Raw genomic sequence first — 26,938 nt, 5'->3', positions numbered from 1 at the left:
CTGCACACAGCTAAGTCCTGGTGCTCTACCAGTGGGACTGATTTAAAAAAGTAGGTCTGTTAGTTTATTATAGCATTATTACAATATACACTATTTAAACAGCTACATAACAATTGTTATTAATTAACTATTTTAGTGACATTCATACTGGATTTAGAAATTAATATAGAAGTGATGATTTTTTCTTTTTTTTTTCCTTAGAGGAGTTACTTTTGGGTAGACAGGGACCTGAATCAGAGAGACAAGAAAGCACCTGGAGACAGGCATAAAATGTGCTGACACATTAAGAGCTTATATTCTTTTACCAATGACAAGTTAAAATTGAGAAGTATAACAGAGGAAGTTAATGAACAAAACATGCTTTGTCACTGTGTTTTTAAAGGGAGGTATGTATCCATGTCTCAGCAGATGAGGCAAAACAAGTTTCCCTACTTCTTGTATTCCCAAGCTGATTTTGCAATTTTGAATAAACAGGAGAACTTCTTTATTTGTAAGAAGCTGGAACAGCCTGCCAGGTGTCTGCAGATTAAGGTTTCCTGCGCTTCAGTGTTTTATTTAAGTCATCATGCTCAAAAAATTTGATTATTTTAGTAACTTAAAACAGACAGGACATAGAAATCTAACCATACTGTTGCATTTTAAAATATCCTTCATGATGTTATCAACAAACCAATTATTATGTTTTGGGGATTGTAATGCCTTGGCCCTCTGTATTATTATACCTGATTCCAAGTAAGTTTGGCCTTTCACAAGCCTGCAGGGATGTAAGAAGAGTTATCACTGAAGTCCTAGGGTAATTCTGTCCTGACTCTCACAGGTATTCACTCCCAGAAAATTGGTAATAGACCTGAAATGGACTGTGGAGCATCAGCTGCTGCTGGAGTCTGAACTCCATGGAGTGCAGTACTGACAGCATGCCAAATGGCATTGCAGCACAGCCACAGCTGACTGGAAGCTGCAGCATCTCCTGTATTCTTACAGCTGCCTTACTGTTCAGTCTGGGAGAAAAATAAAATCCCCCCCCCAAGAAGCATGGAGTGGACAAGGAAAGGCTGCCAAGCCTTAGTAAAGACTGCCTCCCTCTCAGCTCCAGTGATGATCACATACAAAAATGCTGCTCCTGAGGATGCCTGTCTAATGTTTTCTTAAAAATTCCCATGTTCATCGTACATTCTACAGCCTGCCAATGTAGCTTCTGAAGTCAGCAACTATTGCATTTCATAAGGCAAACCTCTCAAGATCACCTCATGCTTCTCCCATAAGCATGGTCTCAAAACCCCATTATCTGTGAAACACTTAAACTTGAAGGCTTTCGTAGAATCAGGGAATAGTTTTGTGTTGTAAGGGACCTTTAATCTAGTCAGTCTCTGCATAGGGAGCTGGAAAAACACCAGTGTCAGAATTCACAAAAATGAATGAAAGGTATGATCATATAGAAAGACAATGTAACCCACTCACTGCAGATAGTTTAGACATTGCAACACAGCAGTAAAGACAAACATTCAAATTCAACATCCAGCAGCAAAACAGACTTCTCAGCCCAGTGTATACTTTGTCTCATTAAAATGATACCACTCTTTCAGGAAAACTATGTGAGGTCTGGACGTTTTGCTTTATTTTTGTTTTGTTTCTTTTTAAACTGAGTAGACAGAGGGGGAACCTTACCCAGACAGTCAGTTTTCACTGGAACAAACAGGCCAGCAAGCTTTCCAAAAATGCAGCCAATTAAATGCTATTTTTGGAGCCTGTAGTAGCAGAATTAGTCGCATTCTTACTATTATCCAACAGGGGAGTAATAAAATTGCATCTTTGTGTAAAAAGGAATGTTTAAAGTTCAAAACTAAGAAGTAACTTTAGTATTGGTTCATACAGGACTGAAAGGAACCACAGTGGTTTGGGGAGACAAGTATACTGTGCTGCAGTATTCCATTAGCTCACAGCAGCCTCTGCAACAACAGGACATTCTCAGCTCATCTCCTTACCCTTTTAATTCATCAGCTAAGCACATGCCAAACTGCTTGGTACCAGTTTCCATGCATCTTCTTATCATTAGGCGATAACGAGGTTCAAAGACATGGAGTGGACAAGGGATGGTAGGAAAGGCCATGGTACATACGAAGATGGGAACATCTTTATTCAAACTGTAATAAAATTGTTAAAAAAAAATCACCTTTTTTTCTGGGTGCTGCTATATTCAGCATATATACTTAATACAAGACAAATAGACTCAATCTTTGTAAATGCATATCTCTTTGAGATTTGTCATTTTCACAAGACAAACAATATTTCAGGACTCTTTTCCTTAATACATTAAGTAAATAATCCCTCTAAGCCACTTTCATAAAGGAAAAAAATCAAGAAATAGCCAATTTCCTCAAAACATGCCCAGTGATACATCTTATACACATGGCAAGATTTTGGTAACAACTTTTCACAGTAATAAAGTACTTAAGACCCAGCCATGTTCAAAGCAAGATGGCAGAGAATCCCCAAACTCAGTAAACCCCTTTGATTTCAAAGCCATTAATCCACTTCATTTTTTTCAGGATTAACTGCATGTTTTGTTTTACTTTTTAGCTGAGTTATAGCACAACATTCACAAGTCACTGACAAAACTGGATCCTTGAACTTTTCCTGACCTGAAGTATAACCCATTGATAATTTGAATTCTACTCCCAGAAAACCCCCACTGTAACTTCTAAAGCTATTACGTTGTTTCATAGGAAATGCAATTATCTTTATTTTAAGAATATTGTTTTGCCTCTCCACCATCCAAACACATTGTTACTTGTTTATCTGCAACATACACGTCAAAAATACAAAACATCTGGCAGGTTCATTTACAAATTCATTCCTTTGGTGCATTTTCATAAGCAAATTAATCTTCTTCAGTAATTTAGACTGAAAATACATTTTTGTAACAGCTGTCAGTACTATAAAGAGAGCCTACTTTGACAATTCCTTCATTTCTTCCTCATTAACTTTCTTCCTTTCAGATAATTCCTCTGGCAAGTAACGGACTATGAGCTCTTCTGTAAGGACGGTCTTCTTGTATGTTCTGCTTGCCAGAAACTACAAGGAAGAGTCAACTCTTAAGTCTGGTAACAAGAAAAGAAGTAACATCTCTTCCTCCCAGCCCATTCTTCCCCGAGGTCGAAATGCACATTAGTTAGGACTGTACCAATTCCTTACCCTTTTCAGTCTCCGGGCACCAAAACTTTCACTTCAGCCTATGTGGTTCACCCCACTGTCCTTTTAACCCCATTCCCTTTGTTGGCAAAGTTGTACTACCAGGAAGAAAAGGCAGTCCATCCTCTCTTTTGCAAAGATACATGTATCTTCTTCATCTACAGCTGTCAGCTTACTGGCAAGAAGCACTAGGTATGGGATACCTTGTGTCTGCTGCTGACAAGTGTAGACCAAGGAGCAACCATTCCTCATATACCACAGTTTCCACACAAACTGGAAATTTGGAATGAACATGGCTATGGCTAGGGGTCCCCAGGCATGAGCCTGATGTGGTACTGGAAGCCTCCATTTTTTTTAAGAACCAGTGAAACCACCTGTATTCCCAATGAATGCCAAATATATCCTTGAGTAAATGAGGTCTGTGCACAGCTGAATTTTGTCAGTACTGTCTTGTTCTGCTTTCACAGAATCATAGAAGTTTGGGTTGGAAGCGTCCTTTAAATGTCATCTAGTCCAACCCTTTGAGCAGGGACATTTTCAAATGGATCAGACTGCTCAGAGCCCCCCATCCAACATGACCTTTAATGTTTCCAGTGATGGAGAATCTGCCAACTCCCTGGGCAACCTCTTCAATGTTTCATCACCCTCATGGTAAAAAGTTTCTTACTTACATCGAATCTCTTTAAATCAACTCTCTTTCACTTTAAAAGCATTACCCTCTACTAAAATGCCTGTCCCTAACTTTTTATAAACCCCCTTTGAAATACTGTAAGGCCAAGAGCAGGTCTTCCCAGAGCCTTTTTCTCAACAGGCTGAACAACCACAACACTCATGCTTTCTTCATACGAGAGGTGCTCCAGCCCCAGACCACATTCATGGCCCTTCTCTGGACTTCTCCCCTGTGCTGGGGACCCCAGAGGTGGATGCAACACTCCAGGTGGGTCTCACCAGAGAGGAGTAGAGGGACAGAATCCCCTCCCCCACCCTGCTGGCCACATGCTTTGGATGCAGCTCACAAGTAGAGCACAGAAAATCTCCACACAGATGCTTTCAGAAGAACACAAGTTTGTGCAGTTTTGTTAACTGGGGCAAGGACATACTTACTTCTGACAGCTTTTCCTTGCAGAGCGGGCAAAGTGGATTATGGTCAAGGCAACGCTCAAGGCATTTGAGGCAAAAGGTGTGTCCACAGGGTGTGGTAACAGGTTCGTAGAACAACCTTAACATGAAAACATGGAACAAAAAAGCTAAGCTGTCAACAGAAACAATTCCCAATGTGTGGAGAGGAGTGACTAGTCCTAGCTCTTTCTTTTTTTTTCTGCTTTTTTATAAAGCACAGGTGACAGTGTTATCCAAGGATACAAAAAAGGTTTTCATTTTTACCAGTGGTAAACAATGGAGAACTGCATATGTAATGGAGAAAACCACATCTGTAAAGATTCACCAGATGTAATGTTCAGCAAAATGAACAGAGTAATGATTTAGACATTCTCTGGCAGGTTTCTCTTCTTACACCAGGATAACTTTTTTCAGAAGCTAGGGAGGCTTTGTTATGTTAATGCCAGGTGAATGAAGTCATACCTCATGCAGAGGGAACACTCAAAGTCTGATGCATCCACCAGAGTTGTTGGTATTTCACTTGAAGTGTCAGTGGTGTTTTCAGGTAAAACATCTCCATCTAAGTAGTCAAGAAGATTATTACAGTAAAGATGTAAGCATTACTGCAATTTTCCAATCTTTACAATGTTGACTTTTCCATTAAAAATCTGATTCATGTCTTTTCTTAAGTTTTGTTTCTAACAAACATACTTCCCATCTAAGTTTTAGATTTTTTGGCAGGAGATCTTTTGGAGAGCAGAGGATGATGTCTGCGGCCAGAGAATACACTTTAGAGCTGAATACCCATTATTTGCTTCTCCAAAAATTATTGTGTTGTGGGTTTTTCTAGGCTAGTTTTTAAAATATTCTGCTATTGCTTTCCCACCACCACCCCCACATCAGCCAGGCCAGATGTTTTCAAGTACATTAAGTCCAGAATTTAATTTGTTTACACACAGTCAAAATATTTCATCACTGTTTATTATAGATTTCTCAGCAGGGGTAATTTTTCTTACAAATATAAAAAGGCTTACATTTTTCTAGACTAGGCTGTTGTAGAAATCCCAAATTTCAGACAGCTTAAAAGTTAAAAGGACTACTGGAGCTGCATTAGCTAACACAGCTTTACTAGCTCAACAAACTACAAAGAGAGAGGCTTTCACTTCACTTAAAATTCTACCCAGATTGATTTTTGGGGGGGGGGGGGGGGGGGGGGTTATATCTCTGGGTTTAAGGGTATGCACTTCAAACTTCATAGCAGCATTATTTAGGCTCAAAAGCTATGAGCTCCAGCTTCTGTTGACATTTACACAAGCAAATTCTGCAACTTCTTTTACAATTTGCATCTTTGTGATGAGTTGCAACAGAGGCGTGACTGCTGCCTCCACATGTTTTTTATTAACCAAATTCTTGATCATTTAAAAGCTCTACTTTTTAAGTTGAGTTAAAATACTAGGATGCTTTGTTAAAGAGTAACTTATGCTCAGCATCTGGTTTATCTCCAGCACAGACAGGATAAGGTGGTGTGTGGCCTATAAAGAAAAACAGTGCTATCTTTAACCTACATCTCACATGTTAGCATTTAGTAATTGCAAGAACCTGGCTGAGTTAATTCTGCAAATAGTAACATGGCACTGGGACCTAGAACACACCAGAAATTAGTGCTTATGGGTAAAACATGATCTGTGGCCTTGCCTGTGAAGATACAAGTGGGTCACATTTCACAATCTATTTACTCAGTCTGCAGTTCACAGGCAAGTAGAGGGTTTTTTCCTCCACAGCAAGGTGATCAAAAACTGGCCATATTATTGATCTTTTGCAGAGGTCAAAGACAGACAGCTGTACTTGAAGACTTGCAACATTTTCAGGCACAAGTCAAACTCGTCAAGGTGTGGGTTGTCTTTTTTTTCTTGAAGGGAAAATATTCACATCAGCACAGCAACATTTTCAAAGTCTATGTTAATCAATTATTACACTACTCTGTAAAGTATTGCCTTCAGCAGTTTTAGCCCTGAGTACTAAAGCCACTCTGGAGGTCTTTGTTAGAAGCTTGAGAAGCACATAAATTGTAAGCACAACTATCAAGTAACAGAAAACTGGGGGGTGGGGGCTTATTACCCTTTAAAAGGCTTCTTTGTTTGCTCAGAAAATTTCATGTAAAGTTGCATGTGACCGTTTCTAATGCCAGTTAAAGATTAGTGTCCAGGCTTACTCCGCCTTTCAATCATATAGAAAGACAATGAAGTCCAGCTATAGCTGAGACCTAGAAAATGGAAATGGCACTACCAACAGGAAGAGTAGACTGTGAGTGCATTACACACACTACATTGGAAATGGTCCATTTGAGAAAGAAAAAAGTTTTCTGTCAGTGAACTTAAACTGCTCTGGAATAAGGTGAATAGGTTGTTAGAGCAGAAACAGACACACCAGAGAACAAAATATTATCCCAATTCCTGTAGGGAATGTTTTATTGACCCCTATAAAAAGAGAAGAGTAAAAAAGTTTACAGTTTTGCAGTATGTGCAAGAGAAATCACTTTTCTAAGCCACAACACTAACCTTTTTTAAGAATCTTATTGGGGACATCCAAACTCTGCAAATCCCTCATATCACTGGACAGCTTTCTTTTTAAGCCAACCCCAGGTAAACTGGAGAGAATAGCTCCCAAAGACTTCTTGTTGTCATCAAAGTAGAGGTCCAGAACATGATGGGTAACAGAAGAATCAGTGTTTCTGAATACATCAGATTCTTGGGACGGGGTTTTTGTTAACCTGAACATAGTATCCTAAAAGAATAAGAACAGTTATATACAGCATGAGTCAATTTTGGTTTGCTTTTATCTATTAGTTTTATCAGCAATAGATCAATGTTCCCACAAGGAGCCTAGCAATAGAGAAAGATCTGTATCAAAGGTCACTTCCCAATTGCATGAAGTAGGGCCATGTCTGTGCCTACAGCTCCTGTCTCTAGAAATTATGTTCCTGTCAGACTAAGATCTTCAGTAGAAAAAAACACAAACACAACTGACCCCCACATGAAGGCATCATATTTTTTTCTGAAGAAAAAGGTGCACTCTATTTTTCTGAAGAAGTACATCCCAGTAAGAGATCCAACAGCAATGAAGAGAACAGGCTGACCATAAAAGTAAGGCTTACCACCAAGCCTACTCAGTTGCAGACAAAGACAATGTCACACAGACCGGAAAGATCCATATACTATTTTTGCTATTTTTATGTTGAACATTTTTGCTTTACCTTTGAGGACCCAGCAACAGAGTTATCTTCCACAGCTGACTGTGTGTTTATGCTACTCAGAAATGCAGGTTTCAATCTTGTATGGGATGTTCGACTAGAGAAAGGTGCTGTTAGACTATCATGCACATTTTCAAAGGCTGGGAAAAACATCTCACACATTATCTAGTCAATTAGAGAGAAAAAAAAAAAGAAAAGGTAGTAATTACAGCATAGATATTTATGTTTATGTGAACACAGATGCACAAATTCCACAGTTTCTAGAAGCCAAGAAGCTTGCAACATCCAAGACATCCTGCATTCCCCAATGCCCATGGGAAACCTGAATGGCAGCGCCCACCACAACCACAATCACATTCCAGGGTGCTCTTCGGGTGCCCATCTCCCTTACCAAAGGATTCTGCTCCCCAGCAGCATCCAGGGCAGCAGTTTGTTGCATCTTTCTCCTGATCCTACCCATCTCCATTTTGACCCTGCCTCCAGAAGTCTTCAGACCATGCTTTCCCATCAAAACCATTTAACAGAGATGTGTTTAAACATTCCTTGTGTTCTTCATCTATCTCCTCCATCCTCAAGCAGATTTAAACCCTAGCTTAAAGCCTGCTCCTCTTCTCACCAGTCCACATCAAGCATCTTGCCAAATCCTCATCTTATTTTTATAAAAAGCTGCCTGTATGGATGGTCACAGAGAACCTGACGATGGGCTGTTAGCACTTAATGTGTCTAACTTCCCATAAGGAACAAAATGCTACAAAGACTGCAGGATTTTTCCAGCACAGGGCAGTACACAGCTTCCTCTCCTCAATCCTCTGCCACTTCCCACATAAAAGTCAGTTTTGATGGATACTAAAATTAGCAGCCTCAAGCCTACGCAGTGGAATTCACAAATATATAATCCCTCTGGCTGAGGCATCAACCAAAACCAAGAGGTGCCTCACAAAGCATAATGCTAAAAAGGTTTATTGGAGAATCTCCTGAATCAAACTATCCTCTGGGTGTTTACTATCACCTGAAATACCATGAATTTTACTTGGTTGTGGGATTAAAAGCAGCACAATGGCCAAATAGCCAGTAAATACATTTTATACCTTTTGGGCTTCTTTCTTCATTGAGCTCCATTCAGGATTTAAGGCAACACAATAAAGAAACTCCTTCAATGCTTCCTCAGTCCTTTCCAATCCAGAAAGAGCTTTTGCTTTCACATAATGGCCCTGTTCACACAAAGGAAACGTACAAATCTAGAGATCATTTCTGAAGTGGCAGAAATACACCTGAAAACAAACCTGAAAGTCCAAATCATTCTGTAGGTGAAGAACAAGAGGTAACAACCTCTTTGATATGTGTGACTGAAAGAAATTCAGTCCCTTCTGGTGAAATAAGATTCCCCGGGAACCCTCTGCTGCACCATCCCTTGCCAAAGGCATTTCTCATTTCTTGAGAGAAGAACTGGGAATAAGGAAGGGTGTTTTTCCCCCCAGGGACAAAGTCTACTATACATCTCACTGTGCTTGGCTACACCAGAAAACAGTTTCACATACCAGGACAAACTTAAAAAGTAAGACATCTGCACAGAAAAGGCAGTGGCACAGGGCTGCCTGGAACTGGTAGCTGAGAGAGCTCATGATAGTCACTTCTCCTAGATGTCTTACTAGGACAGTGATAATTTTTTACCTGTTTTTTTTGGCCCAAAAACATAATGAATTTAGGGCAATGTACCAATGCTTAACCTGAAGCATTTTAGCCCACCCTACCTCTCCCATGTTCTGGAGTAACACATCCATGGCCAACAGCTATGGTAGCCAGCTTTGGAATAAATCCTACTTTACTTTACTTGTTATTAGTAGAAGTGGAATGCTTCACCTCTGAACTTACATGCAGATATTGAACTACAGTTCTAATCTACTATGGAAATTACTTCCTTTACAATGAAAAGAAACCACATGTGCATTTAAGCTTTTCCATCTTGCAATTAGACAGAAGCGTGCTCTGCAAGTCCACCCCTGACCCATGTGACCGTCTCTAGGCTGTACTGAAAGTACAGCTTCATTTATCTAAGAGACTGGCTAGATAAGCAGATCCACTTTTCTTGCTTCATAATAACATTGAAGGGTCCACTATCACATAATCTTCCTGAGCAAGTAACTCCCTCATTCTTTCAATACTGCTGTCCAAGCTGAGACCTGTTAAGATCTTTACCATTCCACTGGAATTGGAAGAAGGAGGCTTATTCCAAAAGCAAGTAGCAAGCATAAGCCAGGTTAATTAACACAATTATAATTTGGTGACCTGTACAAGAAGTCTCAGTACGCACTGATTCTCTCCAGGCACTGATTCTTCCTCAGTGCAGTAAGAAGAGAGATACAGTGAGGCCTGACCCTGACCTTCTTACCTGGATGCTTGCACAGCCTCCATAACCTTTTACATGCCTGCCATCACTGTCAGCATTACTGCACTGCACTGGGGAGCCTACAAGCTTGTTTGGACTTGTCCTTCGAGGCCATAAGAGCAATGTCCTTATCTGACCTGCAAGGAAGGACTGAGTTGGGCTGTCCACAGACAAAGATCCAACACCAGACGTTAGGCCCAGGGACTAGAGGCCCCTTTACTTCAGAGACTATTGCTGCCACCTTCCCTTTCCTGAAGGGGAGATCCAAGTAGGACAGAGGGCACCTCTGTCTACCCTCTATAAAAAAACACAACTGGAAACTTCTCCCTGACTTATGGAGTCCCAGTTTTCATAGCAACTGAAAAGAAACCAACTTATCTATAGATCCAATGACTACAGCATATCAAGGAGTTTCACAAGTTACTCAGCAAGCCTACATCTGTTATCAATAAGCCAAAAGATACCGGTAGGTGAACACTTGCATCCTAGGAGCAACTCCCAGAATGAAGTTAAATTTTCTGTTGGGTTTATTTTTTTTAACTACACAGCAAATGTTTGAGCTGGATGAGATGCTGCAATACACAAAACAAAGCAGATGCCCAGAACCCCTGAGAACATAGATTCTGGGTCAGCACAGCTTATGTCGATGTCCTCACAAACATGAAAGCACAACTGAAGTACGTCTGAGACACTGCTGGTTATGCCATGATGAGAAATTTCATTTTCAATTAACATTCTTCAGAGATGTGATTAATGAAACCTTTATCCGCCTACGACTGACACGCATCACATTTCCATGGATTCAGGCAAACAGAACACACTTCAAGAAAATATCTGAATGTGCATTATTATTTTTTCTCCCTCTGCATAGAAACCCAGCCAGCATCACCCAAGATGGGATTTCTGACTTGATGAGAAGATAGAGAAGCAAACTGGATGCAGAGGAAGATTATGAACTGCCTTCCAACATGAAAGGTTTTAATGGGTGGCAGCACAGATAGCCTTCAGAGAAAATTACCTAACTTGCCAGAGACTCGTTGTTTCAGACAGCACCTCTCTGCCTGCCCTGCATCACACCTGACTGGGAATGGAGCACTAGATTCATGGCCCTGCTTGCTGAGGCAGGAGGCCGAGGCATTTATGCAACACCTTCTTAGTCTCCATAGGAAGACAATGTCTGCCTAAAATTCTTCCCCAATTCCCCATGTGTAGCTCTCCCTAGTATGGAGCCAGAGGCTTTATCTGCTCAAACCTGTGCTGCAGTTTTGCTGCTGATAGGAGAGAGACTGACTGCAGGTGTAATCCTAGGTGGGGTGAACTGTTGGACACTCAGTCCAGCCTCAGACAACCAGTAATAATGATGGGCACCACGTGCTTCTTCCATTTCTCTCTCCTAACATCATTTCTGATACTTGCTTCAAACTGCCCACTGCTCCTTGTAGCACATGCTTTGGTAATGAAAAAAATCCTAACCCCTCTATGAAACACCATGACACAGGTAGACAGCACAGATATGAAATCTTAGAATAAAAGAGGGAAAAAAAATAATCCTGAAATACAGTCTGGGTGGCTTCTCAGAAAAACACACTGGCCAGCAGGCTGTCAAAGCCACACACTTCCTGGGAAAACATCATCCCACAAGGACCTGCAGGGCCATCCCGGGCTGCCAGAGCCTTATGGACTGATTCTGCTGCCAAGCTGCAGCACAAGCTGTAACAGGTAAAAGGCATCAGCATGAACAAAACCACACCACCAGCTGGCCACTACCAAAATCCCACCAGCTGGAGAGATTCTGAGAACCTTCCAGACTTATTCTTTAAAGAACTTAAGACATTTTTGGCCCTGTTAATGCCACAATGTTCTTCCAACAACACTCCCAGCAGCACTGTCCCCAGCAGAGAGAGAAGCCCTGAGGAGAAGCAGTTTTCATTTTGGTCTTTACAAAAGGCGAGCACCGTACCGCGGGCCAGTGGGGTTTGTTCCGGCACAGGATGTCTGCATCGTGAAGAGCTTGCTGGTAGTTCTTCATCAGCGTACAGAGCTCCGCCCGCTGTGCTATTAACGAACACTTGCAAGGAGCTGGAAAACAAAAACAGTTGCAAGAAACTTCATTAAAAGAAGAACCAGGACATGTTAAATACTATAACCTCATATCCAACCACCATAACCAAAAAACCACTACTTTCCACCCACTGCATTTATACTCTCCTGTAATGGAAAAAAGGCAATTCCTTCATTCTTTCCTGCTTAAAATGAATATTCTTCTCACCTGAAGCAATCTCTGTGTTTTATCTAGCAGGACATACTTCATATCCACAAACAGGATGCCACTGCTCTTTTCCCCATCTTGCTTACAGGGTACTTCAGAATGCAAAAAGAAAAAAGTTGCAAGTGTTTCTACCCTCAGTATGGAGAAAGAAATCACCAGCGCAGGACTTCAGGTAAAACGTTCCCAGAAGCCATTAAATAACAAAAATGAATGCAGCATTTACACTTCATATCCGCTTGCCTTCCCCAGGGCAAGCAAACCTCTCATGATCACACACCTTGCCTCCAAAAATTCATGAATCATTCAGTTCACATGGATTGTAAAGTTCCCAAGCATTATTAATCTGTCCTTTCTTAAGGTCTCTAGAACACATTTTAATTTCACAGAACCACAGAAACACTGGCTGGTCCATGTTCAGCCTGTCCACCAGGACCTCCAGCTCTTTTTTTGCAGATCTGCTGTCTAGTCCAGCCCATCCTATTGCAGAGTTACTGTGTCCCAGGTGTACTTCCTTCACAGAAGTAGGCAACACTGGTCAGCCCATGCTCCAGGTTGTTGGTTTGAATGGCAGCCCTACCTTGCAACACATGAATTGCTTCTTCCTTTCCCAGTTTGGTGTTGCTGACAGTGTGCTCTTGCCTGTGATGGAAGCTGTTAGTAAGGTGCTGAACTGTGTCAACCCCATTACCAATGCCTGGACAACGACACTGGCAGCCATCCACCCAGCAGCTCTCAAGCCACTAGCAACCACTTCATGCCCATGGTCCAGTCAATTCTCCACCTCCCTGCCACAACAACCCCAGCTTGGCAAGGACACTGCAGCAGGCAGTGTCCCTGCAAAATACGCACTAAGTCACAAATGCTCTGCTTTTGTTCACTAGAACAGATATGTCATCATAGGTGATGAGATTTTTGAGAGATTTACTCTTGGTCAACAGTGACCATCATGTACTGGGAGAGGCCTCTGGAAGACTGGAAGGGGGCTGCTGGCAGCTAAGTGCAGTAATCCTTTCCCAAACGCGAGCTGGTTAAAACTGTCAGAACAGGTAAGAAACTTTACAAAGGCTCCAAGGTGTGCTGAGAGACAGTATCACATTTCCGTAAATTTTAAACTTCACATCCAAACTAGCTCACATCTAAACTTTTCCAAGAAATGTCACCTTATGTGTGTTCACACACAGGGCTCCTGTCTCCATACTTCTCCTGCTCTCTTCAGCCTGCTTTGGCTTCAGTGTTTGGATCTCACTTCAGCACCAGCATCCTAAACACACCCTTAGTAAGAACACATTGCCCATACGCAGCCCAGGTACAAACACATATGCATGGACACAGACAGAGCAAGCACAACTGCTGCAGTTGCCATCACTCTTTAAGTTCAAGGACCTACAAGGAGGGATGGTCCAGCATCACATCCCCCTCCCACCTCCTCCCCTCTCTTGGGCTGACGCTACTGCTTGTACAGCAAACCAGGCTCGCATGGTTGCACCAAGAACCAGAGCAAAGAATCAATTGACTGGAAGTTAATTCAACAGCAACAAATAAATAGAAAGGTTTAAGAGGATCAGTTTCCCCTCAACGAGTTCACTGTACAGCCACACAAACTTGAGTGCCAGGACACCGGATGAGAAGGAAAGAAGCAGCAAGGAGCGCTGCCTTTTTTGGCTCTAGTGTGGACTGATGCCAGATATACTAACTGCAGCATGACATACCAGGGCTTCTCCAACTGGTCTCAGACAGTGACAGCTAGAGACTACACTTCAAAAGCGTAGCGAGTGTAGTGCAAAAGCTCAGGAGGTAGGTTCTGTGCTGGGTTTTGCTTGTGTGGTTTTACCATGATTTGTTGTGGGGTTTTTTTAACTACTACACATGCAGACTGCTGCATTCAGCAATCCACATTTCCACCTGATAGTTTTTAAAAAGACTGCAAGTTAAATGAAATTGAAAAGCAATTAACCTAAGATCTTCAAGTAAGCTTTTTGTTTCTTTTAGCAAATACTCAAATATTAAATTATTTAGCTGCATTTGAACAGTAAGGAATTCATACTGTATTTCCATCTTTGTAACTGCTCTAGGGTGCCCAGTTGCAGGGTATGCTGAGGTGGGTGGAAGCAGCAAGCAGAGTTAGGCACTCCTCTGGAAAGCAGGGTGCAGGGTGGGGTATTTCTGGCACCATAGGGAAAGGAAGCAGTGTGAGATTAGGGACAAAGCAAGTCATACTGATGCTTTCCAGCACTCTTTCAAAACAGTTCACACACCCAAAAGACTCAGAGAGAGAACAGGTTCATCAGCTCTTCTTCAGGAACTTATCTTCACTGCAAAAGTTTTAAGCAAAAAAAAGCCATTGCAGAGCACAACAGTGTGGCAGTGGCTGCAGATCCTCCTGAAGCACAGTCCAAAGTGTCTCACAATATGAAAGGAAAATAAACCAAACTGGAGGCAAGCCAGAAAAAGTTACGTGTATTCAGGGCTAGCACCTCTCATTCACTGAGACTCAGTCAGAAAGCATAAGGTGTGGCCCATCTTAATGAGTAACTGGCAAGGAATGTTTAGTTAACTGAGAGAAAGGATAAAAAACCCAACAAACCAAACAACTTTGCTAAAGACAACAGTATTTATGAGGCCACAGTGCAACAGGTCTTCTATAGGGAGATGAAGCATCTAGACTAGATGCCATAGCTAGAGTGGTGCCTAGCCACCTCCATTCAGGCTCACCTCACTCACAGCACAGAAAATGCAGCCTGAAATCTTGCTGGCTCTAAACCCAACCCATGCATCCCTAATTCCCAGCCTCCTGCTATCAGCAGGATTGTCCCAGGAGGGTCTGCATCTCATCAGGGCCAAGCTAGGTGGACTGAAACCTCATTCTTTGTCAGCGGAACTGAGCTATCAGCTGTCTGACTCCAACTCAAGGTTCATGTGGGAAGTGGGATCAAAAAGTGTATACGCACCAACAGCCTAAATAACTACAGGATTTCTTGAGAGCACCATGATATTGAGTTGTTCCATGCCACAGCAAATGTTGTGGTGAAAATAATTAGTCACAGAAGGTAGAAGAAGAGGGCTTGAGGATATACAGAATTTGTGAACGCTGCTGGATGCCAGTATACAAGTATGCCAGTGTTCAAGGCCAGGGCTGGCAATGCCTTGAGCAACTCAATCCAGTCATCTAGTGGAAAGTGTCCCAGCCCATGGGACTAGATGATCTTTAAGGTCCCTTCCAACTCCTAACATTTTGATTCAACACTATAACTGTCAAGTTTATTTTTTTCAATTAAAAAAACAAACAAAAAAACCCCAAACAAAAACAAAACAAAAACAAGCAAAAACACAAACAAAACAAACCCAAAGAAACAACCCTAAAAGAAAAAGCTGTACAATAGTCAAAAGTTTGTTTTAAAATAATGCACCCTATCTCTTTTTTGGAGATAAAAAGCAGATAAAAAGAAGGTTTATTTTATGAAATGACTTATTATTTCAGGCCATATTAAAAAAGAAAAGCATAAAAAAATTTTACTGTTTCCACAATACCAGCACATGGCATTTTGTGAATCCATCCCCTCCTGGGAATCTACAGCTGCACAGCAAAATTTATGTCCTTGTCAGCATCAGGGATGCAGTACTGAGGCTCTCAGGATCTGCGGTTCTGGGCAGCTCAAACACAGGGAACTTCCTCCAAGACACAAGTCCTGGAAGTCTTCCCAAGCATCTCCCTTCCCCCCAGCCATAATCCCACTGTACCAGACAAAACCCTGGCCCATACAGGGCTCAAAGCAGAGGTATGTTTGGGTCTTTGCCTCCTGGACCTTCCTTTGGACCATTAAATATTGCCTATGCTGAGCATGGTTGTCAGCTTGGATTTCTTCAAAATCATTAATTTTCCTCTCACACCATGTCTGTGCTCATCTGCATGTTTGTTATATTATGCTTTTACTTATGCAGAGGCTATCACCCAGAATTACTTTTCTAGATATGCCCAAGAATTCAAATTTTTTAAAAAACTGTTCTGCTGAGTTCAAGAGGCTGGTAGGAGAACAGGGCTCCCCAAAATCTCCTTGTGCCTGGAAGGCAGTTAGAGGAATTATGACAATTTGCCCAACTGACCATAGGTGATGACAGAAGTTTTATTGCAATAAACTACACTGTGATTTCTTCCAGGAGCTCAGAATAGAAAGAACAAGTTTGAAGTTGCTAGAACTTTCTAACTCTCCTTATCTGACAATTCTTCCTAGAAAATTGCATCTTATTCACACCTATTTCAATACTAAGCATATTTCCTGAAGGCATGAGCAGAACTGAAATAGTGTCATCACAAACACTTTTCAGTCTTGTTTGTAAGAGTCAGCCTGCACAGTATTTCAGTAGAAACTTCTCTCACATTTTAAAGAAATTTCCACCCTGGAGAGAGAAAGAAACTTGGCTTGTTATGCTACATTATGCATTTAGTTCTGAACAATTCAGTATTGAAAGCCTTTTAATAAGCTTGAAAAATAATATGAAACATATATTTTCATTTCAGTGAGAAATTAGCAAGTTTTAGTAATTAACTGAATAGCAAATTAGCTTTTCATCTCCAACTTCATGTAAGCATGACAATTCCACACAGAAAAAATGGATGCACAGGGTTGTTTGGTAGGGAAAGAGGGGGTGGCAAAGAGAAAGGTGCAGCTTAGATAAAATAATTAGCAGAATAAAGACATTCAGGACTTTAAACTAAAACTTCATTTCACAGCAAAGATGAAAACTAGGGTTAGCTTCCCAAACCTGATTAAGGGGGACAACGAACATGACCACCTACTTGCAATCAGCAAACCCATGATTTCTAAATCATCAGTCCACCTTAATTGGATTAACAACTGGACTTTAAAAGGTATACATATTTTCTGAATAACATAGCTCTTCCTCCTTGCATTTACATCACTGGCATCTTCCTGAAGTGGAGTAACCAAAGGCCCCAGAGGAAATGTGCAAGAGCTTTTAGCGCACAGAGAATGCAATAAAAGATGGCTCTCCCTCCAGAAGTCTACTTGTGCAACCCAGCACCGTTCCACAGCACTTCTGAGGCACGCAATTGTGAACAGGATTCTGCAGACATTTTCCCTGGGGGACCAAGGGACCAATACTGGCAGACAGCAGTGTACTGCCTTAGGCACCCTTGAAATAGGCTGTAGTGAGGATGAGGAGCACAGGGCACCACCATCCTCCACTTGGAGCCTGTGCCACCAGTTTTTAAGGAAGATGTAATTTTAAGATTGATACTAATTTCTCTCGGGCCCCTGTATTTTGCTGCTCCAAAGTCCAGGCTTAAGAACTCAGCTCTTGCAGTGTGCTGAACAAAATGCTTTAGATTCTCAGCAGTTTTATTTCAGGCTCAGTAAGTCCTCAGTTAGGAAGCTCCATATGTTATTTAAAGCTGGACTGTCATCACTGCTAAGCACAGCTAATCACTGTTCCCATTATTACTCAGGAGAAACACCATAAGGGAAGTTGTATGCTACCCAGAAGAGCTGCTACAGATGATGCAGCTAACTTTGCATCCTTGCTTTTGTGCTGTAGCTCTGGCCTCATGAGGAAGAAACATGCCCATTACATTACATTATTACAAACAAATGTATTACCAATTACATTAACCTACAGTTTAGGTTCCATGTCCACAGCTCCAAAGCCAATGATAACCTTGTTCCCAAATCCATGTCATGAATTGCAGCAGCAGCAGAAGTCCCAAATTCAAGAACATCCCAGCATAGAGCTAAGCACAATATATGAGATCATTGCTCCCTCCTATGCAAATCCTAATATTTCAACACTCTGCTAGACGCCTGCTACCCTTTCCAGATAATACAGCATGAAACAACACAGTCTCCCTGTATTTTCAGTTCCCACTCTACCCTTTGGACATTTAGGCTGCTTCACATGATGTACCCCAAGCTCATCTATGGCCTCTTGCCACCAGTATAATAAAAGCAGTAAGTACACAAATATGAGTCATTTTTCAATGCTTACTAATTCACCCAGCATTTAGTTCAAGGCTGGGAAAGGTTTCCTACCAGACAGAATGGAATTATCCTCGCAAACAGCAGGTACAGAGATTGCCCCAAATCAAGATATCTACTGACTGAGGTATGATATAACAAGCAAGATTAAAAACCAAAACAAAAAAACATCAAGGGGTCAACTCCCCTGCCAGATCTTCAAAGCACCCAAGGAAAAGTTCTGACCTTCCCAAAGGAACAGGGACCTTTGCTAGGTGCAAAATAACCTGATTGCAAGGAGACTCCAAAGACACCATTGTACTTTGCAGACAAGGCATGACCAGCCAAGTAGATCTCCCACAATCAGAGTTTATATAACAAGATCAGTTTACAGCCAGATAATGCAACAAGATATTCTATTATAAAACTACTTTACTAGTGACAATATAGTTGCCTTCTTTGACATGATTCCTATATAGGCTACATTTCTAGAAGTTACCCTTCAGGTGTCTGTAAGCTCTTTCTCCAGTTAAAGCTTGTTTCAGAATTTCTGACTTTTGCAATAAAAGGACCCTCTTGTTTCTCTGTTACTACCTCACTTCTTCTGTCCTCAAAAGGAGCATTTGCAAAACTACATTTGCAAAAAAGAAAAGAGTACTGCAATATCCTACTAATTTTAAGATAAGGAAGCACAAGTCAGTTCTATAAGCATCTTCTTTCAAAAGCAAAAGACATTCTGTTACACTTAAAAAAAAGAGTATGCTGTTTGAAGAGACTTCAAAAATTCTTCAGACTTTCTTAAGTAGGTATAGTTCATTCTCAGCAATTACTGAGAATTATTTATAGGAAATTACATCTGGGTTACATACATGAAGGGGGAGGGGAAAATACAGTTCTGTACCATTTAAGATGGGCTAAGTAACATGAGCAAGGTTAATTACTTTTTTAAAAAACACACCAAAAAACCCACAGCAAGACTGTCTACTGTACAGCATGATGCCTTCTCCCCTTTGCCACTGACGAATAAGCCTCCTGACCACCCCGGCTCTGGTCTTGCAGCTCGGCAATGCCTCTGCCTTCAGCAGACCCTCTGCAAGCAGGCAAAAACTTCCAGAGACCCAACTACAGGACCGGCGCACTCAACCACAAGCTCTGTACAAAGCAAGAGTAACATGAGCTTCTTCTCCAAATGACCTGGCATGTTTTCAGTAGTGACATACGTGAAGTATTTACTACTATTTTTCAAGCACTAATTCACAGTAAAGGTGGGGGGGGGGGGGGGGGGGGGGGAAGAAGGTGGGGAGTCACTGAGGGGCAGAACTCTGCAAAATATTTTGATTTAAAAATAACTCTGGGATTACTGCAACAGTCTCCAGGTAACCTTGACTCCTACTTTTACACGTTTTTCCGTCCATGTAGAACAGAACAGAGCGAAGAGGTTTTGGACGCACACTTTAAGCAGATTCCAAGACATGATTTTATAGAGTGATGGGAAAGTTCCTTTTTTAGCACAGCTCCTCTAAGCAGCAAGCAACTGCTATTTTTTGTAGCAGGTAATTTCAGAAACACTACCTCTCATTCTTCTCTTAAAGTCACCTTACATTAGGAGGTAAAAAATTAAATATTCTTCTGATAAATTATTAAAATGACTGAACCAGCTGCCGTTGCAGGAGTCATGACAGCTGTATACCATGGCTTTTTTGTTGTTTTTGCTAAATGGCTGGTACAACATCAAAGACTTACTTCTCTACTACTGCAAACAGGAAAGTGTACCCAAGACCCTGTGAGGAAGGAAGATTTGGCCAACATCTTTTTTTACCACATCAGGAAAAGACAAATGACCTTATCTTTTAATGGCAGCCTCGTAGAAATGGTATACAAAAGAGACCATTAAAGTGCTCTAATACATATAATGCACATACAGGTGAATATGGATGCTCTCTAGCAGTTTTCTTTGAACAAGACTTTGGTGCAAGTGCACCATTAACAAGCACACAACTTTAGAAAATGGCAGAATTAATAAAATGCATACAATGGCATCAGTCATCTCTACAAAAACTTAAACACAGCTCTCTATAAAGACAGCTCAGTCCCTTTACAGACTGGGACTCTGCTTCTTCTGACCTTGACCTAGGACTAACAGAGAAATCCATCACTAGTCAGGGCTGCAGTAGGAAAGCACCTGAAGGGTGTTCCACCAGTCCACAAGAAATTCTGATCATCCCTTCCCTCCCTTATCTGAAACAACTTAGACACAGAAATAGAAGGAAAATGCCCAAGCAAATTATTTCTGGGGCATGGCAGAACGTTTGCCAACACCTATTTTATGGCTGTAAGCACTCAGTCTAACTCCAAGAATGCTTGGCTTGAACTTTACCTATGCCATGCTCTCCAGGAAGAAGTGCAACCCCACAATCTGTCATTTACTTAGCAGGAAAATCTACAGCAACTGCTCTTGAATCAACTCACACTGAAGGTCTGTAGTTTCCTCTATGTCTTTTTTCTACTGCCTCCTGGCCTGCCTCACCCCCTTAATTCAATTCTTACAAAGAGAGAATGTGGTAGGCATCAGATAAATTTCCATTAATTGCTTTACCACAAAAGTAATTAGTGTTGAGTGGCCACAATTAGCTTTCTTTTGGATGAGACCAATTTATGATGATCATCCACTGGGATGAGAGGGGAGGGTTCTCCAAGGTCCGGCCAAGAGAGGCAGATTCTCTTCTTTCCACCAAAGCTCAAGAAAGCTTCTGCATTTTGTTTCTAGCAACACCACAACCACCACCCTGTGGGCCAGAGGTCAGTGAGCAGCTCTCCACTCCTAGAGACTGAAGATGGAGCATCCCCAGCAGCCACACAGCAGCATCCCCCTTGCTTGCTCTGTAGCACTGCTACCTCTAACACTACTTTGGGCTTGGTACAAACTCACCTCCTCTCCTTGGCCTTTCCTACACCATCCTTTATCACTTAAAACAAAGATCCACAGAGACATATGAGCAAAGGAGTCTTTTCTTCCTAAGGCCTCAATCTTTCACTGTGTTTTGAGAACTCTATCATACAGCTGAGCTTTATCTCCTATATGCTCATTCTGGAACCCTTGGCAGGGATGAAAAATCCTGGGCAATGTGAGTGGCTGCATGCATTAGCTATCCCCCCCGCCCCAGGACAAACATACTTCTGCTCAGAAAGAGTCCATCACACTAGAAGTAAACACAACCACTTTGGGTGTTTGCTGAGCTCTTGCAGCCCTCCAGAAACAATGATCTTCTTGGGCCTGATAAACTTTGCAGCAGTGGGTAACTACACACTGAAGCCAACACACCTCACGTAGAAACAAGGTGTCCCAAACGCCAGCAACTAGACAGGATATGTGCCACACTCCGGGCTGGGACCTAACTGTACAGCACACAGCAAGCAAAAAAAACGCCACACATCACACCACAGGAGCCAAAGTAGGGTCACCCCTCCACACCCAAAGAAATTCGAGATTAGGGTCAGGTGGGCACAAGGTCACAGCCATTTCCAGCAGAACCACAGCCCTGAGAGCAGGCTTGAGAGACCACCCAAGACCTGTAACACGCATGTTGTCTAATGAATGTACCCTCATCCCAACGAGAGCATCATCTCTTTTAGAGCTGTGCTTGGGAAAAGCTCTATTCACAATCTTCCCAATGAAGCTACCTGTTGCTTCTGTAACTGAGAACTGCTTTGGAAAAATTAAAAAAAAAAAAACCAAACTAGAACACACTCCCAAAAGCTTCTCAAAATACATTTCTCAAAATACACTGAAATCTAGCTTACTTTAACTTCAGGCACAGCTTAAAGAGCTCAGAGCTCTTCAGCTTAAAGAGTCTGTATGCCTGGATATAAGGAAATTACTGTACTCCTCCCAAGTACAGTTCCTCCAGAGAGTATCTCCATCAGCAAGAGAGCAGCAGTTGAAAGAAAAAAGGGTGCAGAAAGCACATACTGCACAAAGAAGCCCCAAACCCAAATAAACAAAGAAAACAACCCCACAAACAAAGCAATCCTGCACACATATATCATATAGCTCAGTTTAATTAACCTAGGAGCCCAGACTAAAAGACCAGTTGGAAGAGAAGGGATGTCAGAGAGGAAGCCCAGCTCTGACCCCCACACAAATGAAATTCAGAAAGCTGGGGTAATGGCCATGAGAGCAACATTTGGACAATACTTTTTATTATGATGGCTGAACAGCATAAAGCTTGGCACAAAAAATGATCCATCTGGAAACAAGTGCTTTCTTTCAAGCAGCTTGACATATGCTTGCTTTGAAGCTGTGGTAATTAGATACCTTACAATAATGGAGGATCTATTACAATGTCTATAGCAGAAAAAAAAAAGGTAGTGACTTTGTATAATACAGCAGAGATCACATCTCAAGAGAACTGGAAGGATCAAATAGCAAAGCTGATTTTCTTAAAAACTAAAAACCCCACTCAACCACACCTGAATCCATAGCAGACTACAGGAGTGAGCATGGGAGCAGCACTGTTGTTGTAGATGTGATAGTTAAGGACAAAAGAAGAATATACTCACTAAGACTATGAGTTTGTAAGACTAACTAGTTCAACTGGAAAAAGTTGACAACTTGAAGGCATGTAGATCTCTTCCCAGGCCTGAAATATGTACCAGACATTCCAGATTGCACCAGAAATGTAATTCAAGAATTGAAGCACCTCAAGAACTAAAGTGTGAATCAGGAGGTCACAATCAGAATGACCAAAGTGATAGGAAAACTTGCTTTAATATTGCATCACACAAAGCTAGTTGTAACAAATAGAGTAGGAAAGTATTCCACAAAAAACACCAGTATGTGTACTGCCAAGAAACCTGGAATTTTACCTAACTTTATATCATAATTGTATAATCAATGTGTTCATGTGCCTTCAGTCACTAAAAAGAAATTCTAATGATACCCAGGCCCTTGACACGCTTGTGCAATACACGAGCATTTAGAGGTTGTAAAAAGCACTTATCTTCTCATATATCAGAAGTGTGTTCAGCCAGGAGTAGAAGAAACTGAGGGGACACCACATCACAATTTACAGCTTCCTCACAAGGGGAAGTGGAGGGCCAGGCACAGATCTCTTTTCTCTGGTGACCAGGGATAGGACCTGAGGAAACAGCATGAAGCTGAGTCTGGGGAAGTTTAGGTTGGATTTTAGGAAAAGATTTTTCACCCAGAGGGTGACTGGGCACTAGAACAGGCTCCCCAGGGAAATGGTCATAGCTACAAGCTTGGCAGCTCAGGAAGTTTTTGGACAATGCTCTCAGGCACCTGGTGTGACTCTTAGGGCTGTCCTGTGCATTTAAGTCACCCATATGCTAATATTTAAATATTGAACAATTAGAAAAGAGATGTGGGCTTTTTCTTCCTTATTTACCATGATACTTGGCTGGAAAACAAGAAGGCAACTCCAGCATGCTGAAAAGCAGTACCTGATGAACATGTGGCAAGAATTTAAGAACATGAGGCTCATACATAGTTCGATTTGTGAGGAACAGCACAGCATGCACAAAACATCAAAAAGATTATGCCCTTCATCAGCAGGAATTTAGATCCACTACAGGGAAGTCACAACACATAAGCCTATGGCTTTTGGATTTCAAAAGCTAGCAAGATACCTTTTATTACTTCTAATTACAATTTTATTAAAAAGAAAAAATTCAAGTTCATTGACAGAGTTCAGAGGACTTTCTGAACAGATTCCCAGGCTGCTTGGGAAATCACTGAAAACAGAAATAAGGACACTGCAAAGGAGTTATCTTGAGACCCTGATGCACAACAGCCATGGCTGGAGATTGTACTCCGGGGACAGGAAGGAGAAAGACACATGTTGTGTGACAACACCAGCAGCACACCAGTCTTCCCTCTCCTTTCACCCCCATGCAGATACAGCAGGAAGCAGAGACAACAGTGAGAAACAGTTCTCTGAAAAACTCTTCAAACATTAATTTCATTGATGAGATGCTGTTTTTCCCAGCCGTAGGACTCTGAACCCAAAATATTAGGATACTTCCCTACTGAAGCATCTTACCATACTGAAGCAAACTCACCATATCCACCAGTGACCTACATTAAGCCTCTCCTCCACCTCTGCTTCACCTTCCTTCTTGGGCTCCATCCTGCCCTACTTTAATAGGGATTACTTCAGCTAAACCACATAATAGTTTTATAGAGACACTCAGGACTGAAAACTTGTCACATCTAGCTGGAAAAGTGGAAGAAACAGCAGAAGTAATGGTTTCCACAGCCAGCATCAGCTGTGAGGAGATAGTTATGTTATGCTATCCCATCCCAAACTCTTTTATCTCCAATGCCTATCATTAAATCGTAGCAAAAAAATGAAAGTGAGTCAAGGACTGGAATAACGGTGAAATTGTTATCTCCAAAGCAAAAGAAATTTAAAGAAATCAGAGCCATTTATCCCTGCATGTGACAGCTAGGATCAAGGAAGACGATTTTTAGTCAATGCAGGGAAGGAGCTCATTGACAGAGGAGCGGCAGTTTTCCCTACACTTGTCTTTCAAAGACATTTACCCGCAGGATTTCGTCAGTGTTAAAACGACCGAGGCTTTCTCCCCCCTTCCTCCTCGATTAAACCGGACATCCATCACGCTGAGACCGGAGGAGCGGCAGATCCCGGGGGATTTGCCGAGACCGCGGCTCTCCCCGGCTCCACGCCCCTCAGACATCCACGGTGTGGTACCACCCCCACCGCTAGCAGGGCAAACAAGCCGGGCGCACGCACGCACACATCCACTACTACAAGGCTACAACCGAGCGAACGGGTTCCACCTACTACTCGGCGCAGAACCTGAAAACAAGCTAGTTTTGATAAACTAAGGCTGCCATCGGTTTGGCAGAGGACGAAGGCAGGCATTTTTATTTAAAGCCAAGCTCTTCAGAGAGCACCCTGCACATAGAAATCCTGCATATGTCAACAAAGAGGCTACGCTCAAAACACTCTTGGTCCACAAGAGTGGACCATCTCTCCAAGGCTAAACGCAGATCATCTTGAGTATTTTGCACAGTGCAAGATAAAGGAAATTTTCTGAGCCTTCACACCTACTGGTATCTCATTAGGTGTTTTCAAAGCTTTTATCTTGCTGAAGGTGCAGCTGCATGTAGCTGAATGAATCTGATCCACATACTCATTTCTTCCACAAAGCCGCGGCGCGGCTCAACACGACCACTACCTCGTATCCTACACTGAATAATGGCTTCCCCATAAATAGGAAAGCGGGTTTTCTAGAAATACTGCATAATGAGTCATCGGCAGCGAACAGCTAAACGCCAAGCACCTTCAGAGCAAGGACAAAAATACCAATGGAACAAAAATAGCCATTCACTGGAGCGGGGGGCGGGCGTAAGGAGACCCGCTGGCAGGATTCCCGCTCGTAGCCTCCCCCAGGCGCCCTCTCCCACCATTCACCGCAAGCCCCCTCCCCGCACGGCTGCGGGGGCCAGCCCGGTGCCGGCGGGCAGCGCTGCCCCCGCCGCGCCCCCTCCTCCTCCTCCTCCCCGCCGGCGCCACTCACCCATCTCTAGGGCCTGGTTGTACTTCTCCAGGGCGGCCGGTAGCTCCTGGCGCTCCCGCAGCGCGTCGCCCTCGGCGCGGAGCCGCCGCGCCCGGCTCTCGGCGCCGAACCACTTGTGCAGCAGGTTGCCCAGGACCACGTTGACCCGCGGGCGGCCCGCGGCCGGCGGCAGCGCGGCGGCGGCAGGGGTCGGCTCGGCGGGGCGGCGCGGGCGGTGGCAGCGGCCGCAGTCGCCGGGCTCGGCGCAGCGGCGGCAGTGGGTGTGCCCGCAGTGCAGGGTCACCGGCTCGCACAGCAGCCGCCGGCACAGCGGGCAGGCGAAGAGCTCGGGCGGGCGGCAGCACGCCGGGTCGCCCAGACCCTCGCCCTCCGCCCCGCCGCTGCCGGCCGCGCCGCTCCCCCAGGGCGGGAGGCGCAGCTCCTTGTCGCGGATGCTGAGGGCGACGCTCTCCGCCAGCTCCCGCAGCTCCTCGGGCCGCAGCCGCGCCAGCCGCGCCGCCGCGCCGTAGGCGTCCAGCGCCTCGGCCATGCGGCCGGCCCTGGCCAGCGCATCGGCGCGACGGAGGCACAGGCCCCGCTCGGGCTGCGGCAGCCCCGCCAGCTCTGAGCCGTAGATCTCGGCCGCCAGCTCGAAGTTGCCGCCGCGGAAGGCCTCCTCCGCCACCTGCAGCATCTCGGCGCAGGGTCCCCCCGCCGCCGCCGCCCTCGCCCCGGCCCCGGCGGCGGGCGGCAGCGCGCAGGGCCCCGGGCCCAGCTCCATGCCCGCGCGGCGCCGCCGGCCCCGGGCCGCCCTACTCCATGCTGGGCCCGCGGCGCTGCCGACTCCGGCTTCTTCCTGGGAGGGGACGGCGACGGAAGAGAGGGAGGGATGGAGAGGGGGCGTGTCACATCTCTGCAGCAGGGGGGCGGCTCCCGGGAGGGGGAAGGGGGAACGGGGAACGACGGGGGGGATGGGGGTGGGGGGAGGAGGAGAGCGGCTCCGGGCTTATGTAAGGGGCGAGTGGCTGGGTAAAACCACCCGAGGCCGACAGACCGCCCGCCCGCTCTCCCCGGGGGCAGCGGTGGCGCGGCGGGAGTTCCTCTTCCCTCCCTCCACCCCTCCCTCCGGCCCGCCCGGCCGCCGCTGCCAGGTGCCGGTGCCGCACGTGCCCGCCCCGCACGTGCCCCTGCGCCGCCGCGCCCGCACGTGCTCCCGGTCCGGCGGCGGCGGC

The 26,938-nt window shown here is 43.8% G+C and overlaps 1 protein-coding gene across 1 annotated transcript in view; it reads right to left on the bottom strand.

Annotated features, from left to right (window-relative positions):
* LONRF2 (LON peptidase N-terminal domain and ring finger 2) overlaps positions 1–26,487 on the bottom strand; it is a 33,912-nt gene extending 7,425 nt beyond the window's left edge. The window contains exons 1-9 of the mRNA XM_053935567.1: positions 25,728–26,487; positions 11,884–12,002; positions 8,626–8,748; positions 7,541–7,702; positions 6,846–7,071; positions 4,771–4,867; positions 4,294–4,408; positions 2,951–3,072; positions 1,983–2,141 (exon numbers count right to left, since the gene is read on the bottom strand). Coding sequence (XP_053791542.1) covers positions 1,983–2,141; positions 2,951–3,072; positions 4,294–4,408; positions 4,771–4,867; positions 6,846–7,071; positions 7,541–7,702; positions 8,626–8,748; positions 11,884–12,002; positions 25,728–26,487 — 1,883 coding nt within the window. The remainder of the gene's footprint in view (positions 1–1,982; positions 2,142–2,950; positions 3,073–4,293; positions 4,409–4,770; positions 4,868–6,845; positions 7,072–7,540; positions 7,703–8,625; positions 8,749–11,883; positions 12,003–25,727) is intronic.
* Between the last annotated feature and the right edge of the window lie 451 nt (positions 26,488–26,938).

Source organism: Vidua chalybeata, chromosome 2 (genome assembly GCF_026979565.1).
Source record: "Vidua chalybeata isolate OUT-0048 chromosome 2, bVidCha1 merged haplotype, whole genome shotgun sequence".
Classification (NCBI taxonomy): Eukaryota; Metazoa; Chordata; class Aves; order Passeriformes; family Viduidae; genus Vidua; species Vidua chalybeata.
This window is presented reverse-complemented; position numbering and strand designations above follow the sequence as displayed.